General features: G+C 40.1%; 1 protein-coding gene across 1 annotated transcript; it reads right to left on the reverse strand.

The window, feature by feature from the left end:
* Positions 1–1,231: 1,231 nt before the first annotated feature.
* LOC109020243 lies at positions 1,232–2,092 on the reverse strand. The gene has a single exon (XM_019002662.1). It carries the CDS (start codon positions 2,090–2,092, stop codon positions 1,232–1,234), a length of 861 nt encoding a protein of 286 aa, XP_018858207.1.
* Positions 2,093–22,391: the final 20,299 nt, after the last annotated feature.

Consider the following 22,391-nt stretch of genomic DNA (forward strand, 5'->3'; position numbering starts at 1 on the left):
ATGGAAAAGGAGGAAACATAAGACTTGCTTGAGATAATGAGGGGGTTGTGGTCAAAACTTATAGTAGGTAGAATGGTGACCGAGTTAGAGTCATATATATCTTGCCACACACAGTTTGCTAAGCCTCTATCCAATCTTTCTTTTGTTAAATTTGGTCCCTCACGATTATTACACCAGGTAAATTGGGAGCCCTCAAACCCAAGGTCTCCAAGGTCACAATCAACAAGAGTTTGTCTAAAGTCTTCCATCTGGTTAAAAGGTCGGGGGGGCACCCATTTTCTCTCCATGAGAAGTGATTTCGTTAAAATCTCCCATGCACAGCTAGGGAGTGTCACGGTTCACTTTTAGTTGTCTTAGGAGGTTCCAACTTTCCTTTCTTTTGGCAGTAGTAGGCTAACCATAAAAACCAGTGATGATGAATTGTTTTGCTGCATTTCCCATTTGGACATGGAGAGATATATGGCTAAGAGAATAAGACAATAGACTAGCATATGTTTCTTGCTTCCAAAAGAAAGTTAGGCCACCACTTCGACCTATACAGTCCATTGTGAAACTGCATTCATAACCTAACTTGTTTCTTATGAATTCCATTTTTTCTCTTTTACATTTGGTTTCTATTAAAAAGACCAAAGATGGGGACTTAACTCTCACCATCAGGTGGAGTTCTCTAACTGTCCGAGGGTTCCCAAGCCCTCGGTAGTTCCAGCATAGGGTGATCATGGAGATGGGCAGGGTTGTTGAACAACCTCTACCATAGTGTTGAGTTTGAGTCTTTTTGAAAATCTCGTGGGTTTTGTAGTCAAAGCAGTGGATCTCGTTTTCTTTTTGTTGGTTACAGTATCAGTAGTGAGGTTGGCCATGCTTGTCTCAGTATTTAATCCTATCTTGTCTCGAGCTCTCCTTTTTCCAGTTTGACAAAAAGGGATTATTTGTTTGTAGCTTTGGGTCTTGCTGGGAGTACAAAGGCGAAGAACTTACAAGGGGACTGTTTGCTGCGAGGGCCATATTGGTATCCAAAAGTGTAGAGTCAGCTTGCCTGTTGAAAAATGTGGTCCTGACTGCTATTGTTGGTGACACCTCAAGACAAGTTGGTGTTTCCTTATTTGACAGTTGACAGTTGACAGTTGACACTGTACCACTTTGACAAAAGGTCATCAACTCCTCTTTCCTTTTCCAACGCACAGTTTGGTTGCATAGGTTCACACGGGCCTGTTTGCGCAGAATCAGTTGACTATTGAAAAGTGTTGTTCCCGCCAAAATTAGATCCTTGGTCATCGGAACTAGCCTGCAGACCGCTGCCTGAGGCCTTCCCCTCTAGACTGTTTGATTGAGCTTTGTGAAACCTTGGCTTTTGAATAGGGTCAGCTTTGAGCCACGGACCATATTGGAGTTGAGAAGTAGCATAAGTACTACCATCTGAGACACGTCTTGTACAACTGAGTTGTGTATGCAGAATTATACCACAATGGTAACAAAAGGGAGGTAGTCTTTTGTATTTGAAAGGTATCCAGGATCGAGAGTCCCCTACGTTGATTACACATCCCCTAGTCAAAGGTTTTGATAAGTCAAGCAACACCTTCACACGTAGGACTCCCCGCCAAGCTCTTCCTTTTTCATCAACATCCACCATGATGACCTTTCCAGCACTAGCCCCGAGTTTCTCACCCATTCTTCTGTTCATAGCAGGAAAGGGAAGGTCGTGGAGTTGGATCCAAAATGGTTCCAATGAAAACTCAATATCTTTTAAGGCCAGCCTGCCAGTACATTCTTGAATACAGATCAAACTTCTGTGGCAAGACCAAGGTTGACCTGTTAACACCCTGGTCCGCACGATGGAACTATGGAACTCGAGCAAGAACTTGTTCCTTCCTATGTCTTTGAAGGATATCCCACGTTCAGCATTCCAGACCCTGGACATTGTTATTTTGAATGCCCCTTTATTCACTTCCCTGTCTAAAGCTACCAGAGCAACAAGACAGGAGTTGCTGATATCCTGTGCGAGCGTAAACTCCTCCTCCGGTAGATGGAAGTCTTGTTGTTCCTCCTCTGTGAGCTTGAGGCCCTTGCATAGATGAGAAATTTCCTCCACCATGGATGCTCAAATCCCGTGAGTGGGTAACTGAACTACTGAGATGAAACCAAAACCTCTATATATCAAGCAAATCCAAGAGAGAAAACTCTATGTTCCTAAGAAGCACAGAGAGAAAACCCCATCTCGATCGAGAAGAGACATAGACAGAAGAAAGAACCGAGGTTTTGGTTGATTTTTATGAATATATAATGCTTAGAGGTCCAACTTAGGCTTATAAATGTTTTCATGGTTCATATCTAAAAAGGGGAATCTTTAAATTCAAAGCATAAGCCTACTACAGGATTAAGAGTATCCAAGTACATTTTCGGTGTGACATTAATTTGTAAATATTGTTTCCCTTCAAAATGTGTTTCGGTTTAATTGTTTATTGGAAGTCTGTATCTTTTAGAAGTGGGTTTTATTTATTTATTTATTTATCATGTTTAGGTTTGAACTTTTAGTAGCTTTGGTGATTCAAACATTAAATACTCAATAAGAGCAAGTATCAATAAGTGAGGTCACAGTTCGATGTTAGATTTTCATGGTTTGTAAATTATCATCTCTTTTGCCAATTTGATCATTTCGGTTAAGTGGTTGCAAGTGTAAGTTTAGGCTTAAATCTCAAATAATGAAATGTTTATATATACTCTGATATTTGAAAAACGACTTATGTAAAGCCAAAAATGGGTTTAGATGGATAATTTCATGAGGTTTGTGAAATTTGGTGAAACTTAGCGTCGAATTGCAATTATTATAAGTTTAGGGATTAATATGCAATTTCCAAGAGTATAGGGGTGAAAGTGCAATTGAGCGAGGTTTTGGAAGTCCAGATATTGTGACCCCTTTATACTTCATTTGGGGATTTTTCTAACCATAATTTATATGTTTATTTATTTCAACCTTTGGAGATTAGAGATATTAAGCTGAGTTTTGTAAGTTAACTTGTAACTTACCCTAGTATTTATGTCTTTATGATAAATACTATGATGTTTATTCATGTTCTAACTTTCTGAATGATATCTCAATGTTCATAACATGATTATTATATCATCTTTCATGAAGCATATGTACATGTCATGAACCCAAACTAGGATGTGGATTATCTTAGTGGAACTCATTGTCCACTCTTGAGTGATTAAATATGGAATGGAGTCCCCTAGATTGATGAAGAACAGTTATTGACTTTAGATGGGATAATAACGGTCCTGAAGCACGGGTATGTATGAGCATTCTCGTTGGTGGGTGTGCTACATGTGACGCTCCCAACCCCGCATGGGATTTAACAAAGATCAAAGCGTCGAGATATGCAACACTGAGTTACATACCTCTGTACATGATAAATAAGAATGCAATGCACCTAGTAGTATAAAATAATCATAGCGAAATAAGCAATTTCAAAATAATAACTATTTTCCCAAACTGAGTAATAACCTTAAACATAGCAAACTTGTCCAAACATATTTCAAATATAGCACATAAATAGAAAGCATGACATATTGTACTGGAGTTGCGTACTTTTAGCCTCGTTTGTTTTTACAAATGAGATGAGTTGAGATAAAAGTTAAAAATTATATAAAATATTATTATAATATATTTTTTATTATTATTTTTGTTTTAAGATTTAAAAAAGTTGAATTGTTTATTTTATTTTGTGTGAGAATTTAAAAAAAATGTAATAATGAGATTAGATGAGATGAGATGAAAATAGTTGTGAAAATAAACAGGCCTAAGCTACAAACTCAAACCTTCACATTGTTTTCATTATACTGACTTCACATTTTTAAATAGAATATTTCACATATTATTATCAACGGTAAACTTCCATCCAAGCCAAAAGCCTTTTCAATCCACTTCATTCAAACCAATATCCTCTTCGTGTATAGAACCCGCCACTTCGTAACCTACCACATCTTTTACCATTTCTGATGTGAGTGGTAATTGGAACTACTATGATAAGACTACTATGATATGATTTTTACAAATTTTAGTATACTAAACTAAAAACGTTCTAACAGTTTAATTTTTACCATTTTGTATGAGAGTGGTAGTTGGAATTACCTTACAAATTTTAGTAAACTAAACTAAAAATATTCTAACAGTTTATTAAAGCATGCATAGCAATAAACATGATTTTTTTTTTTTAAGAAGAGAACGGTATTCCAATTTTATTGATTGTCCTCACTTATGACGGATGAATACCGTGGTAACAAGGAGGATGTATGGGATTTACAAATATTCAATAAAACCATCCCAGGCATAAAAAAACCAAATAAATAAAACCAATCTATACAAGAAATCTAAAGCAATAAGAAAAAAAACCAAGTCCAAACATGCCTATTTAAAAAAAAAAAAAACCCAGAAAAAAGAATTAAAACCTGAAGCTAGGACAACCCAATCTATCAAAACGAAGTATAACTCTCAAAAGTCGAGGCAAATTTTGTTGTCCTTCATAAATAGAGTTCTGACCCAACTCACCTTGTTGCGCTAAAAAATCTGCCACTTTATTAACTTCTCGAAATTGATGCACTATCAAATAGTTAACCCCTTCAAGAGCATTACGTAAATCTTCCCAATAAGTCCATAAATACAACAAAGTGCATTTTCCTCCACGAAGCAGGTCCACGACAACCTTAAAATCGCTTTAAAAAATCACATTAAAAAGATTTAGCCTTTTACACAAGGCAATTCCCTCGGTAACAGCCCTTAACTCAGTTTCATTATTAGTACTAAGACCAAAATGAGTTGAGAAAGCTCCCCGAATTCATCTCTTATCACTCCCCCTCCTCCCGAATTTTTTGGATTTCCATAGCAACTCCCATCACAGATTAATTTAAACGAACCAATAGGGGGTTTCTTCCAAGTTACCATTGAATGCCAACGCAGCCGTTGTGCTGGAATTGCAACCTGTAGCTCCTCCATAAGCTACATGTCCTGAGTAGAAATCGGGCTAGAGAAATTAAGCTCCCCAGCAAAGAAATGAAGCCAAAACTTCAAAAACCACCATACCTGAGAAGCACTCTCATGCACCCCTTCCATCCTAGCTTTGCATCTTCTCAACCAAAATTGCCAAGTGATTAAACACAGTAATAGCCCAGCAAGAGTACCCTGAACTGATGCTTTTCTAGCCCAACGGAATCATACCATAACCCTGGCTCTCCAAGTCATCTGCTGCATACACAAAACACCCAAGGTGTTGCTAGCAAACTCCCAGACCTTCGTAGCCAACTCTCCTGAGCAAAGAATATGGTCAAGTGTCTTACCTGATTTTCGACTACAACAATCGCAAGAGGATGCTAGTGCAACACTGCGAGTCTACACCCTCTCGTCTACTGCAAGGCACTGAAAGTAGGCTTTCCAAACAAAAATGGAAATATGTTTAGGCATTAAACTATGCCAAATCCATAATTTCCATAGCATCCGATCTCCCCTTTTGCAAATCACTTCCCATGCAGTGGTTGTCGAGAAATTACCATTCTTGGACGGCTTCCACACAAAATGATCAGGCCCTGATTTACCTGCATGAGCAATATGGATTATCTCCACGGTAGCCTCCTCCCCAAATAGTTCCGTCAAACGTCCCATGTCCTAAAAATTATCTAGCCAGCATTCATTGATCTGAAGCTTTGAGTTTGCAATCTCATCCACCCTCACCGAAAGTGGCCCCAACGCAAGCCACCTATCATACCAAAAAGAGGCATTCCCTCCTCTCACCAATACTTTGACATTTTTGGAAAGTCGGGAAGAACAAAAAGAATTGATTTCCATAGCCTAGATCCTCTGTAACTTTCAACAGCTAAAGAAACATGTCCTTGGTTAAAATATTTTGCCCTGAAGATAAGAAGAACCACCATTCACAGCTGGCCCCGCCGACGGCACCGTCGTCAGAGGGCCAACGGGCCCCGACAAGGCCAACCCTAGGAGCAAAAATCAAAACAACGGTCCTAATAAGGAAACTCTGAGAAAACTGAGACTGCCAAAAAAGACTTTCCAAAAACCTCAATAAACATGACTTGAATAACATGAACTTGCTTTACAAAATTGAATTTTTCACCCATCCAAATTCCTTTAAAAAATAGTGTAACATCAAACTTCATCAAGACATCATACTTCATAACATGCTTGCATACATAAAACATCTTGCATCCTTTCTTTTCTTGCTTATACTTATGGTACCGCATGCACTTATTAGTTATATTCATCACACGACGGGTAACGCTACCAGTAGCTTCGCCTCAAGAAATACTCAGGCTTCACGTAAATGTCCTTCACCTTGAGTACCATGGCGCACCCACTAACGAGAATGCTCATACATACCCTTGCTTTGGGACCGTTACTGTCCCATCCGAAGTCATTGATTATTATTTGTCAATCTTGGAGACTCAAATCACTCCAGAGTGGACATGAGAGTTTTACTAAAGTCCCATCCTAGCTTCGTGATAAGATATTTTTATGCATAATTTATTCTTCATGACAAATATTCATGTTTCATGACAGATGATAATATAATATGACATGAACATTTTAGATATTGATGAAAATTCAGAATAACAACTTTAATAACTAAAATGGCATTTATCACTAAACGTACTAATATTACTAGAGTAATGTTATACACCACATTCTCATCCTATTTTAATCATATTAAGTAGTATGTGACACATTCATCACCATTAGATGATAAAGAAGCATGCAATAAATGATCATTTAATGGTAATAAATATGTCACATCTTACTTAGTGGGATGAAAATTGGATGGTAGGATGGTGTACAGAATTTTCCATATTACCAATATAAAGCATGAGTAAGTTAGAGACTGTTTTGTTTTACCAATAGATACCTTCAAAGCAATTGTCGAAATAATTATATTATTAGGATCAAAGACTTTGTAAGGTTGCTTCAAGAACCTACTATAATTCTGGCAAAACACTCGTAATCTCAAGCAAGAACACAAGAAAGATAACACTCGAGTAAGATTCTATTATGAAACTTGCAGAGAATCTTCAAGGGATTCTCAACCTCCAAAAGCTAGAACTCTGTATCTCCAATGTTCAAGATGATAAGCATCCAATACACTACTTATATACTCGCAGGCTGTGGTGGAAAGATCAAAACGCAAACAACAACAATTAAAACGCAACTACAAAGACTACAATACACAAAATGCTCTGTTTCACTAATTCTTTCTCATAAAATGCAGCTGATTTGCACGCCAAACGACACCCAGCCCTTTGCCTCCAAAACTCCCCATTTCATTAAAGCCTTCATTCCGTTATTTCAGTTACTACCCTTCCTTGCGAATTCCTTCTTCAACAGCTAACCATCCTTCAGCATTTCTTAAAGGCCACACCCAATTGCAGCTCTTCAAGGCCAGCCCCAAGGCACCCGTGACAATCTCTCCCTCTTCAAGGCCTTGCCCACAAGGCACCTGTGACAAGTATTAAAGGAGTGTACCCAATAAATGTGGATCTAATGATCTGAGCTTCCATAAGGATTCCTAAGAACTATCTTCAAAAGGAGCAGCCACCCATTTCACCAAAACTTCAGTGGAGGCATGATTGCCCATCTTCTTCATTCTTCTATCAAGAATCATCTCAAGTTTAGGTTGCACGCTACCCTCATTATCTTTTCTTCAAACATGAAACATGAAAAACAGGATGTATCTTCGAAGAAGAAGGTAAATTCAACTTATAGGCCATTGTCCCTATCTTCTGAATGACCTGGAAAGGTCCATAGTACCTCGGGGCCAATTTCATATTGTGCCTCATAGCCATAGATTTCTGTCAGAAAAACCCAATCCCCTACTGTGAAAACTTTCTCAAACCTCTTCCTGTCAGCATACAATTTCATCCTCTCTTGAACCTTCCTCAAGTTTTCCTTTAAAAGGGACAATATTTCCTCTCTAGATTTCAATTGATGATCCACTTGAGCATTTGCAGTGGTGCCTGGAATATAAGACAACAATCGAGGAGGTGGAATTCCATACAAGGCTTGAAAAGGGGAAAAACCAGTGGATGAATGTATAGTGGTGTTATAACACCATTCTACCATTGGCAACCAACTACTCCAACTCTTTGGCTTAGACCCTATATAGGATCTCAAATAACCTTCCACACATTTATTCAAGGCTTCAGCTTGGCCATCAGATTATGGATGAAATGCTGAGCTAAAAGCCAAAGTGGTTCCCTGCATTTTAAACAATTATGTCCAAAAAAGACTAGTAAAGATTGCATCTCGGTCAGACACAATAGTCCTTGGCAGGCCATGGAGCTTGAATACACCAGCAAAGAAAACCTCAGCTACTTTACTTGTGGCACCCTCGACCCCCACATGTTATTTTAGTGAAGTTTGTGACACCAGGATGATGACCACAAGTATCACGCACCCCAACAACAAGTGCCCAGAATGTGTACAACATGCAATAAGTGTACAATATAATAATAGCAACGGGGAAATGAAAAGGGCATTCTTATTAAGTACCAGAAAGTTTTAAAAACAGTAACACAACAAATATCCTCTATTAGAATTATACAGTCGTCCGACAGGTAAATTAAATAAAAAGAGACAACATAACATAAGGGAAACAAATCCCATATCCTTCAGCAAGTTATCCCATATCAAAGTCCACGGTTCCATAACAATAATGAGATTACGACATCTCAACAAGTAATCAACGAAAACAACATCCAAAAGATTTAAAACACATTAATACAACCAACACGTCCATATCCATACGGTAAAATATAGAGGAACAATTCCACATCTATTCTAAAAAATACACATTTTAATCACTCATGCCAAAAATCTCATTGGCCCAAACATATCCATTATTTTATTATGCATGCAACACGGTCTCCCTTATGGACCATTTGTACACCCTGGCTTCATCGTCCCTCCACGGGTAACGTTCGTGCACGTGACTTCGTAACAAGAGATACCCTGTTCCGCACCCAACGCGTACATGACCAAGCATCCTCTAGCCTCGCCAGCGAGAGACCACGGAATCGGTACAAGAGCGTTACCGTCTCGTCTATTCCCTTTGTCACCAAGCGACAACTCAAGGGACGTCACATCAATCTTTTACACTCCCGAGTGACTAGAGGAGCTCCACCAAGATACCGTCCCATCTTGAATTGGGGACATGATACACTCACCCACATGTTTATAATACAAGGAGTCCCAATTTCCAAACAGACAACATGACTTCTTAACACAATTATTTATAAAATGATAAATATGCATGACAGACAAATATTGGATGACATAGTAAATAATATTGCAATAAATAAAAATACACAATTTCACAACCAACTAAACGCGTAATCCCATCCTCCAATCCAGCCCAAGGCCCAAATCCAACATCAACTACATATTAATTCCAACACTTTAGCAGCCCACGACCCATTTCAAACCAACCAAAATACAAATAATGTTAATTATAATAATGATATTCTATCACATCGGTCGAGTTAGAGAATTACTTACAACGTGGTTGGGTAAATTCTGGAATATCGCGTGTGCGGAGGTGTCGCCAAAGGTGGCGGCAGTGGCGGTTTTGGTGGGATTTTCATAAGGAAATTCCAGATCTGAGTGCAAGTGGGTGGTGGAGAGTTTTTTCTGTGGTGGGGGGGTGGCGGTGCACACGGCAGAGCATGGCAAAATTCCTTTAAAATGATCAAAAAACACAAACAAAATACAGAGAAACCAAAACAAATCACTTAGAAGGTAGAGGATTGATTTTTGGAATGATTTGAGAAGTGTGAAACTCGGTCCTATTCATAGACCGAAATGACCATTGAAGCTTCACTGTGATTGAAGGAAGGGACGGTTGCGGAAGTGGCTGCGTGGGTCACAGGTAGAGGAGGAAATGCCGCAAGTCGTGGCAGAGGAAATAGTGCGGCAGGGATGTGTGGAGCAGCAGCAAGATAAAACCCAATAAAAAACTAAAAACGGCCGTGGAGGCTCGAGATGGAGGAAGGAGGTGGTGGCCGATGGTGAGAGAAAGAGATTTTGTGCTGCCATGTTCTAATTGGAGGCGTGGGGCGGCATCGGCAGCAGGTGGAAGGAGGAGAAACCAGAAGAAATAAGAAGAAAAAAAGAAGGAGAGGGCCAACGCCAAGGAGAACAAGATGAAACCCTAAGGGTTTACCTAAAATGGCACCGTTTCACAAAACTGGGGCTGGGCCTCACTCCTTAACACACGGGCTGGGCCTTTGGGCCCTCCTAACACACACACACACAAAATATAATCCACTTACACACAACCCATCAAAAAATAAAACACTACAATTTACGACACGAAAGCCTAACTTCAAAAAGAATAGAATAGAAAGAAAACAAAATAAAAATAATTGTTATCATAATGCTAACACAAAAATAAATGCTAACAAATAATACCATTTAAAAATAAACGACCAATAATAGTAGATAATTAAAAATATACTAATTTAGAGATCTCACAACACCCCCCCCTTAAAAGAAATTTCATCCCCGAAATTGGCAAGTTCATTCATTGATTCTAAGACAAGATACATCACAAGTTTGAGAAAGAAAACAAACATTCAATACTACCCAAAAAAGTAAGGATAAAACTTTGACATGTCTGCCTTTCTCTCCCAAGAGAAATCCTAAGCCAAAGGATCTTCCCACGATACTATAACTAAATGTATCGTCTTGGCTCTCAATTGTTGTTCCTTCCTGTCCATGATCTGAGTCGGTACAACTTCATAAGTGAGGTTAGGATGAAGTTGAACACTTTTTGGGTCAAAGAAACATGGCTCTTGTTGTCCAAGCTCTTCTTTAGTGATGACACATGGAAAACATCATGAATTTCTCCAAAATAGTTTGGCAAGGCAATTCTGTAAGCGACAGGTCCAATCTTTTCCAGAATCTGGAAAGGGCCAACATACCTCAGGCTAAGTGTCACTTTCTTACCAAATTGCTTAACACCTTTCATTGGTGAAACCTTTAGGTACACCCAATCACTTTCCTCGAAAGATAGATCTATTCTTCTTGTGTCCGTATAGCTTTTCTGATGACTCGGAGATATTACCATCTTTTCCCTTATAACTTGAACCTGATCTCTCATCTCCTGAACAACTTCTGGCCCAAGTAAGTTCCCTTCACCAACTTCGTCCCAAAACAAAGGTGATCTGCACTTCCTCCCATAAAGAGCCTCATAGGGGGCCATCTGAATAGACGCTTGGAAACTGTTATTATATGCAAATTCTATAAGCGGCAGGTGATTTTCCTAACTTCCCTTAAATTCTAAGGCACAAGCCCGTAACATATCCTTGAGCATCTAAATGGGGCATTCTGATTGGCTGTCGGTCTGAGGATGATATGCACTACTAAATCTCAACTTGGTACCCATGGTTGCCTGCAAGCTCTTCCAAAAATGAGACGTGAATTGTGGGTCCCGATCCGACACTATACTCTTGGGTATCCCATGAAGATGCACTATTTCTTTGACATATAACCGAGTCAAATTCCCCAAAGTATCAGTGTTAGAAATAGGTAAGAAATGTCCACTCTAGGTCAACCGATCAATAATTACCTAGATAGAATTTTTCCCACTAGGTGTTCTCGGTAATCCCACTCCAAAGTCCATAGCAATGTCATCCCATTTCCACTTGGGAATAGGAAGGGGTTGGAGATAACCGGCAGGCCTTTGATGCTCAGTTTTAACTTGTCGCTAAGTTGTACATCTTGCAATAAACAAAGCGATGTCCTTCTTCGTTCCTTCCCACCAAAATCCTCTTCAATCTTGGTATATCTTGGTGCTCCCAGGATGAACTGAATAAGGGACTGCATGAGCCTCAGTCATGATTCGTTCTTTAAATTTCAAATCTGCAAGAAGCACCCTACAATTTCAGAATAGATAAATATCATCTTTGTCTAAACTGAAATGTGCGGGTCCTTTTAGCTTCTTGACTATTTCTCTAATATCCAACAACTTTGGGTCCTTTTTCTGAAGAGTCAATTCCTCAAAATCAATAATTCAGACATCATGCATCGAAGTCAACATCTACTCTTGCTACGAACTCTTAACAAGAAGTCTTCTCATCCCACAAAGGAGACAGTCAAACCCAGATGATTCAGCCTGATCTACCAAATGCAACTTCTGAGTTAGCGCATCTGTGACTTGATTCACTTTCGCTAGATGGTATTTAATCTCACACAAATAATCACTGATCAATTTTAACCACCACCTCTGTCTCATATTAAGATTATTTCTGCAAGAAGAGATGCTTTTGACTCTTATGATCAATGTAGATCTCAAGTTTCTACATACAAATAATACCGTCAAATCTTAAGAGCAAAAACTACAGTTGCTAGTTCCAAATCATGCGAGGGATAGTTCCTCTCATGATCTTTTAACTGGCGAGATGCATAAGCCACAAGTCGTCCCCCTTGCATAAGAACACATCCCAGACCAAACTTGCAAGCATCGCTAAAGACCACAAATGACTTGTGTGGTTCAAGAAGCGCCAGAACGGGTGCTATAGTTAATCTCTTTGCCAACTCTTGAAAACTTCTCTCCCATTTGTCGGACCAAATAAACTCAACATTCTTCCTATTAAGAGCAGTGAGAGGTCCAGACAATTGAGAAAATCCTCCATGAACCTTTGATAATATCCAGCGAGTCCCAATAAACTCTGAATTTCTTGCGCCAATGAAGGACGTGGCCATGCTAAAACAACTTCTACTTTACTGGGATTAACTGCTAGACCATCTCAGGAAATGACATGTCCTAGAAATTTAATTTTCTCCAACCAAAACTTACACTTACTTAGCTTTGCATAAAGTTGATGGTCTCTCAACTTTCCTAGAACCGATCGATGGTGACATGAGTGCTCCTCTAATTCTCGAGAATAGACTAAAATGTCATCGATAAAAAACTACCACAAAAGAATCCAAATAGGGTCAGAACACTCTATTCATCATGTCCATAAATGCTACAGGGGCATTGGCTAGTCCAAAAGGCATTACTTTGAACTCATAATGCTCATACCTTGACCTAAAAGCAGTCTTGGATATATCTTTATCTCTTATTCTCAATTGATAGTACCCTGACCTCAAATCAATCTTTGAGAAGGTAGTTGCACCTTGGAGTTGATCAAATAAATCATCAATTCAGGGTAGTGGATACTTATTCTTGATGGTCACCTTATTGAGCTCTCGATAATCAATACACATCCTAAGGGTACCATTCTTCTTCTTAACGAATGGCACTGGTGCTCCCCAGGGTGAAAAACTAGGTTGAATAAATCTCTTATATACTAGCTCTTGCAATTGACTTTTCAACTCTTTTAACTCAGCTGGTGTCATTCGGTAAGGAGCCTTATGTACTGGTGCCGCTGCGGGTTCTAAGTTGGTAGCGAACTCTAAATCGCGAACATGAGGCAATTCGAGCAAATCATCTACAAACATTGAAGCTCCAACTGCGATTGGCTTAAGGGGCGGTGCGGTGGTTGCGCGGCTCATGGGTAGAGGAGGAAATTTCGATGGTGCAAACCATGGCAGAGGAAATGGTGCTGCTTGGACGTGTGGAGCAGCGGCAAGATAAAACCCAATAAAAAACTAAAAAGGGTCGTGGAGGCTCGAGGTGAGAGAAGGAGGTGGTGGACAGCGATGAGAGAAAGAGGAAAATGTGTGGCCATGGTTGATTGGAGGTGAGGGGTGGCATTGACAGCAGGAGGAAGGAGATGAACATCGGAAGGAGGAAGAAGAAGATAGGAGAAGAGGGGTTGCGGTGCAAGGGGAACATGATGGAACCCTAAGGAATTTTCCCAAAACGGCACCATTTCGGATTGAAGGAAGGGGCTGGGTTTCACATGGGCAAGGCCCTCCTAATGCACACACCCACGACCAAAAATAGAAATACACACACAAACACACACGGCCCAACAGGAAATAAAACACTATAAATCACAACACCAAAGGCAAAAACTCAAAAGAAAGAAGTAGAAGTGAAAAAAAATAAATACCAATAAAATAAAAATAAAAGAACCAATAATAATAGATAATAAAAAATACACTAATTAGGGATCTCACATCCTCCACTCTTTAAAAGAAATTTCGTCCTCGAAATTGACAAATTTGTTCATTGATTCTAAGATAAGATTCATCACAAAGCTTAAAACAAGTTTGAGAAATAGTAACCAAACAAGTAAGGGTAAAACTTTCTCATGTCTGCGCCTCACTCTCCCAAGAGAAATCCTGAGCAAAAGGATCTCCCCATGATACCATAACAAAAGGTATCGTCTTGGATCTCAATTGTTGTTCCTTCCTGTCCATGATCTGAGTCAGTACAACTTCATAAGTGAGGTCAGGCTAAAGTTGAACACTTTCTGGGTCAACAAAACATGGCTCTAGCTGTCCAAAGCTCTTCTTTAGTGATGCCACATGGAAAATATCATGAATTTCTCCAAAATTGTCTGGCAAGGAAATTCTATAAGCGACAGGTCCAATCTTTTCTAGAATCTGAAAAGGACCAACATACATCGGGCTAAGTTTACCTTTCTTACCAAAATGCTTAATGCTTCCATTGGTGAAACCTTGAGGTATACCCAATAACCTTCCTTGAATGATAGATCTCTTCTTCTTGTGTCCATATAACTTTTCCGACTACTCTGCGCTGCTGCCATCTTTTCCCTTATAACATGAACCTGATCTCTCATCTCCAGAACAACTTCTAGCCCAAGTAAGTTACCTTCACCAATTTCGTCCCAAAACAAAGGTGATCTGCACTTCCTACCATAAAGAGCCTCATAGGGGGCCATCTGAATAGACGCTTGGAAGCTGTTATTATAAGCAAATTTTATAAGCGGCAAGTGATTTTCCCAACTTCTCTTAAATTCCAAGACACAAGCCCGTAACATATCCTCGAGGGTCTAAATGGTGCGTTATGATTGGCTGTCGGTCTGAGGATGATATGCACTACTAAATCTCAACTTGGTGCCTATGGCTGCCTGCAAGCTTTTCTAGAAATGAGATGTGAATCGTGAGTCCCCGATCCGACACTATACTCTTGGGTATCCCATGAAGACACACTATTTCCTTGACAAACAAAAGAGTCAAATTCCCCAAAGTATCGGTGTTAGAAATAGGTAAGAAATGTGCACTCTTGGTCAACCGATCAATTATTACCCAGATCAAATTTTTCCAACTAGGTGTTCTCGGTAATCCCACTACAAAGTCTATAGTAATATCGTCCCATTTCCACTTGGGAATAAGGAGGGGTTGGAGATAACCAGCAGGCCTCTGATGCTCAGTTTTAACTTGTCGACAAGTTGTACATCTTGCAATAAACAAAGCGATGTCCTTCTTCATTCCTTCGCACCAAAAACATCTCTTCAAGTCTCGGTACATCTTGGTGCTCGCGAGATGAACCGAATAAGGGGCTGCATGAGCCTCAGTCAAGATTCGTTCTTTAAATTTCGAATCCGCAGGATTCACCCTACAATTTCAAAAATAGAAGAATATCATCTTTGCCTAGACTTAAATGTGTGGGTCCTATTGAAGTTTTGACTCTTTCTCTGATATCCAACAACTTTGGATCCTTTTCTTTAAGAGTCTTTAATTCTTCAAAATCAAGAATTCGGAACACATGCATTGAAGTTAACATCTCCTCCTGCTGCGAACTCTCAACAAGAAGTCTTCTCATCCCACAAAGGAGAGAGTCAAACCCCGATGATTCAGCCTCATCTACCAAATGAGACTTCCCACTTAATGCATCCGCGACCTGATTCACTTTCCCTGGATGGCACTTAATCTCTCATTGATAATCATCGATCAATTCTAACGACCTCATCTGTCTCATATTGAGATTTTTTTGCGAGAAGAGATGCTTTAGACTCTTATGAACAATGTAGATTTCACAAGTTTCTCCATACAGATAATACCGTCAAATCTTAAGAGCAAAAACCACAACTGCTAGCTCTAAGTCATGCGTGGGATAGTTCCTCTCATGATCTTTTAATTGGCGAGATGCATAAGCCACAACTAGTCCCCCCTTGCATAAGAACACATCCCAGACCAAATTTGGAAGCATCGCTAAAGACCACAAATGGCTTGTGGGGTTCAGGAAGCACTAGAACGGGTGTTGTAGTTAATCTCTTTTTCAACCCTTCAAAACTTCTCTCACACTTGTCGGACCAAACAAACTCAACATTCTTCCTAGTAAGAGCAATGAGAGGTCCAGACAATCGAGAAAATCCTTCCATGAGCCTTCGATAATATCCGACAAGTCTAAAAAAACTCTGAATTTCATGCACCAGTGAAGGACGTTGCCATGCTAAGACAGCTTCTACTTTACTGGGATCAACTGCTACACCATCTCGGGAAATGACATATCCAAGAAATTTAATTTTCTCCAACCAAAACTCACACTTACTCAGCTTCGCATAAAGTTGATGTTCTCTCAACTTTCCCAGAACCAATCGAAAGTGACATGAGTGCTCTTCCATTTCTCGAGGATAGACTAAAATGTCATCGATAAAAACCACCACAAAAGAATCCAAATAGGGTCGAAACACTTTGTTCATCATGTCTATAAATGATGCAGGGGCATTGGCTAGTCCAAAAGGCATCGCTTTGAACTCATAATACCCATACCTTGATCTAAAAGCAGTCTTGGGTATATCTTTATCTCTTATTCTCAATTGATAATACATCGACCTCGAATCAATCTTTGAGAAGGTAGCTGCACCTTGGAGTTGATCAAATAAATCATCAATTCGGGGTAGTGGATACTTATTCTTGATGGTCACCTTGTTGAGCTCTCGATAATCAATACACATCCTAAGGGTACCATCCTTCTTCTTAACGAACAACACTGGTGCTCCCCAGGGTGAAGAACTAGGCTGAATAAATCCCTTATCTACCAGCTCTTGCAATTGACTTTTCCACTCTTTTAACTTAGCTGGTGCCATTCGGTAAAGAGCCTTATGTACTGGTGCTGCTTCGGGTTCTAAGTCGATAGTGAACTCTAAATCGCGAACAGGAGGCAAACCTGACAAATCATCTACGAACACATCAGGGAATTCTCCCACAATTGGGATATCTGCTGTAGACTTTTTCTCAGATGGTGCAGGCACCACTTGAACAAAAAAGGCATCTGCTCCTTCTGCTAGGTCCGTTTTTACTTGAATTGCAAATATGACTGTAGGTTTTGTCTTCATCTTGCTTCCCACAACCTCTAAACAATTCCCTCCAGGAAATTGAAAACTAACTATTCAACATCGATAGTTGATGCTTGCAAAATGCTGATACAACCAGCCCATTCCTAATATAATATCAAATTCAAGTAATTTAAATATTATTAAATTCGCATCAAGTGTCATCCCACTAATGTTCAAAGGACTTCCTGTAGTAACCTTTGAACACCATACAACCTCTCCATTTGGTAATGCCACTACCATAGACTGTGGTAAGGGTTTAGTGACCAGGTTGCACATTCATGCAAAAGTTGTAGATACGAACGACTAAAATGCTCCCGAATCAAATAAGGTGCAAGTATAAAATTCATACAATCGAACTCTACCTAAAGAGATCCAAACTACTAATGAAATCTATAAATCAAACCACACGGTGCATCAATTTCAAAGGATTGGATTAAATTTTATACCTGTGATGACTCCTACGTTCTGGGTTTCTGGAGCCTCATCATCAACCTCGCTAGGGGTCATAGCATATAACCTAGCCTAGACAGATTGTCTTTGGTTAGTCCTACCACCGCGATAACCGCCTTGATTCACTTGGGTTAGGGTAGGGCAAGTGCGAGCAAGATGTCCCATTTGACCGCATCTAAAACACTGAATCCCTAACGGACGGCATTTGCCTTCATGAGACCTGTTGCATTTACCATAGATTGGAGCTTGTCCTCCCATGCATACACCGGTGGATATTGATGATTGGGTGCTAGTCCTTGAAGCAAACTTATGTGCCCCAGAACTGTTCCCTTCCCCGAAGCCTTTTCTCTTTTGGCCAGTCGGAGAACCAACGGGATCAACAAACTCCCATTCTACAATTGTAGCTACCTCAACTAGCTATTGGAAGGTCAGGATCTGTAAACAAGCGACGTGTCTACGGATCTCCCGCCTTAGACCCTCTTGAAAACGCTCGATCGTCATTTCTTCAATAACCTTTAAATGCATCGTAAACTTTCCAAGTTCCATAAATTTTTGGGCGTATTGTTCTACTGTCATTTCCCCTTGTACAAGATTGTTAAATTCTCGGACTTTTTGTCTCCTCACAGTATTAGGAAAGAAGCAATCATTGAACTCCTTTTTGAAATGCGGACAAGATATAGTTGCAAATGATCCCAGCTCCATCTTAAGGAGCTCCCACTCTGTCCCCCACCAAGCAGTTGCATCACCTTGTTGTAGATAATTTGCAGCTTGGTGAGGCGGCTGCTTGGTGGGGGACCAAGTAGGCGCTCCTTGAGATGGAGCCGAGATCATTTGCAGTTGTATCTTGGCCGCGTTTCAAAAAGGAGTTCAACGATCACTTCTTTCCAAACACTGTGAGGCGACAAAAAGCCCGAGAATTTAACAATCTTGTTCAAGGGGAGATGACAATTGAACAATACGCCCAAAAATTTATGGAACTTGGAAAGTTTGTGATGCACTTAATTGCTACTGAAGAAATGAGAATCTAGCATTTTCAAAGGGGTTTAAGGTGGGAGATCCGTAGACAGGTTGCTTGTTTACAAATCCCGACCTTCTAGCAGCTAGTTGAGGTAGCTGCAATTGTAGAACGGGAGTTTGTTGATACTATTGGCTCTCCAACTGGCCAAAAGAGAAGAGGCTTCGGGGAAGGAAGTAGTCTCGGGTCAGCACATAAGTTTGCTTCGAGGACTGGGGCCCGACCGCAAATGCCTATTGGTGTAGGACGAGCTACAATCTATGGTAAATGCAATAGGTCTAATGAAGGTGAGTGTCGTCCAGTAGGGATTCAGTGTTTTAGATGCGCACAAATGGGACACCTTGCTTGTAACTACCCTACCTTGACCCAAGCGAATTGAGGCGGTTGTCGCGGTGGTAGGACTAACCAGAGACAAGCTGCCCAGGCTAGGGTGTATGCTGTGACCCCTAGCGAGGTTGATGATGAGGATCCACAAACCCAGAATGCAGGAGTCATCACAGGCATAGAAGTTAACCCAATCCTTAGAAATTACTGCACCGTGTGGTTTGATTTATAGATTTCATTAGTAGTTTTGATCTCTTTAGGTAGAGTTCGATTGTATGAATTTTATGCTTGCCCGTTATTTGATTCAGGAGCATCTCAGTTGTTCGTATCTTCCACTTATGCATGAATGTGCAACCTCGTCACTAAACCCTCATCATAGTCTATGGTAGTGGCATTACCAAATGGAGAGACTTTATGGTATTCAAAGGTTACTCCAGGGTGTCCTTTGGACTTTAGTGGGATGACGCTTGATGCAGATTTAATAATATTTAAATTACTTGAATTTGATATTATATTAGGAATGGACTAATTGTATCGGCATTTTGCAAGCATCAACTATCGAAGACGGATAGTTAGTTTTAAATTGCCTGGAGGGAATTATTTGGAGGTTGTGGGAGCCAACATAAAGACATAACCTACAGTCATATTTGTAATTCAAGCAAAAAGGGACTTAGCAGAAGGAGCATATGTCTTTTTGTTTCAAGTGGTGCCTGGACCATCTGAGAAACAGTCTATGGCAGATATCCCAATTGTGGGAGAATTCCCTGACGTGTTCATAGATGATTTGCCTGGTTTGCCTCCTGAATGAGATTTAGAGTTCGCTATCGACTTAGAATCCGGAGTGGCACCAGTACATAAGGCACCTTACCGAATGGCATCAGTTGAGTTAAAAGAGTTGAAAAGTCAATTGCAAGAGCTAGTAGATAAGGGATTTATTCAGCCTAGTTCTTCACCCTGGGGAGCACCAGTGCCATTCGTTAAGAAGAAGGATGGTACCCTTAGGATGTGTATTGATTATCGAGAGCTCAATAAGGTAACCATTAAGAATAAGTATCTACTATCCCGAATTGATGATTTATTTGATCAACTCCAAGGTGTAACTACCTTTCAAAGATTGATTTAAGGTCGGGGTATTATCAATTGAGAATAAGAGATAAAGATATACCCAAGACTGCTTTTAGGTCAAGGTATGGGCATTATTAGTTCAAAGTAATTCCTTTTGGACTAGCCAATGCCCCTGTAGCATTTATGGACATGATGAACAGTGTTCCGACCCTATTTGGATTCTTTTGTGGTGGTTTTTATCGATGACATTTTAGTCTATCCTCGAGCATTGGAGGAGCACTCATGTCACCTTTGATCGGTTCTGGGAAAGTTGAGAGACCATCAACTTTATGCGAAGCTGAGTAAGTGTAAGTTTTGGTTGGAGAAAAATAAATTTCTAGGAGATGTCATTTACCAAGATGGTGTAGCAGTTGATCCCAATAAAGTAGAAGTTGTTTTAGCATGGCCACATCCTTCGTTGGTGCATGAAATTCAAAGTTTCTTAGGACTCGCTGGATATTATCGAAGGTTCATGGAAGGATTTTCTCAATTGTCTGGACCTCTCACTACTCTTACTAGGAAGAATGTTGAGTTTATTTGGTCCGACAAGTGCGAGGGAAGTTTTCAAGAGTTGAAAAAGAGATTAACGACAACACTCGTTCTGGTGCTTCTTGAACCACACAAGCCATTTGTGGTCTTTAGCGTTGCTTCCAAGTTTGGTCTAGGATGTTTTCTTATGCAATAGGGATGAGTTGTGGCTTATGCATCTCGCCAGTTAAAAGATCATGAGAGGAACTATGCCACGCATGATTTGGAACTAGCAACTGCGGTTTTTGCTTTTAAGGTTTGACGGTATTATCTGTATGGAGAAACTTGAGATCCACACTGATCATAAGAGTCAAAAGCATCTCTTCTTGCAGAAAAATCTCAACATAAGACAAATGAGGTGGTTAGAATTGATCAATGATTATTAGTGTGAGATTAAATACCATCTAGGGAAAGCGAATCAGGTCCGGATGCGCCAACTCAGAAGTCTCATTTGGTAGATGAGGCTGAATCATTGGGGTTTGACTCTCTCCTTTGTAGGATGAGAAGACTTCTTGTTAAGAGTTCTAGCAAGAGGAGATGTTGACTTCGATGCATGATGTCTGAATTCTTGAATTTGAGGAATTAAAGACTCTTCAGAAAAAGGACCCAAAGTTGTTGGATATTAGAGAAAGAGTCAAGAAGTCAAAAGGACCCACACAATTCAGTTTAGACAAATATGATATTCTTCTATTCCGAAATCGTAGGGTGATTCATGCGAATTCAAATTTTAAAGAACGAATCTTGACTTAGGCTCATGCAGCCCCTTATTCGGTTCATCCCGGGAGCACCAAGATGTACTGAGATATGAAGAGAAGTTTTTGGTGGGATGGAATGAGGAAGGACATCGCTTTGTTTATTGCAAGATGTACAACTTGTCAACAAGTTCAAACTGAGCATCAAGGGCTTGCTAATTATCTCCAACCCCTTCCTATTCCCGAGTGGAAATGAGATGATATTGCTATAGACTTTGTAATGGGATTACCGAGAACAACTAGTGGGGAAAATTCGATCTGGGTAATTATTGATCGGTTAACCAAGAGTGCACATTTCTTACCTATTTCTAACACTGATACTTTGGGGAATTTGACTTGAATGTATGTCAAAGAAATAGTGCATCTTCATGGGATACCCAAGAGTATAGTGTTGGATCGGGACCCACAATTCACGTCTCATTTCTAGAAGAGCTTGCAGGCAACCATGGGCACCAAGTTGAGATTTAGTAATGCATATCATCCTCAGACCGACAGCCAAACAGAACACACCATTCAGACCCTCAAGGATATGTTACGGGCTTGTGTCTTGGAATTTAAGGGAAGTTAGGAAAATTACCTGGCGCTTATAGAATTTGCATATATTAACAGCTTCCATGCGTCTATTCATATGGCCCCCTATGAAGCTCTTTATGGGAGGAAGTGCAGATCACCTTTATTTTGGGACGAACTTGGTGAAGGGAACTTACTTGGGCCAAGAGTTGTACAGGAGAGAAGAGACCAGGTTCAGGGTATAATGGAAAAGATGGCAGCAGCGCAGAGTCGTCAGAAAAGCTATACGAACACAAGAAGAAGAGATCTATCATTCAAGGAAGGTGATTGGGTATACCTCAAGGTTTCACCAATGAAGGCCTTAAGTGTTTTGGTAAGAAAGGTAAACTTAGCCTGAGGTATGTTGGTCCTTTTCTGATTCTAGAAAAGATTGGACCTGTCGCTTATAGAATTGC

The sequence above is a fragment of the Juglans regia genome, chromosome 8, assembly GCF_001411555.2.
Source record: "Juglans regia cultivar Chandler chromosome 8, Walnut 2.0, whole genome shotgun sequence".
Taxonomy (NCBI): Eukaryota; Viridiplantae; Streptophyta; class Magnoliopsida; order Fagales; family Juglandaceae; genus Juglans; species Juglans regia.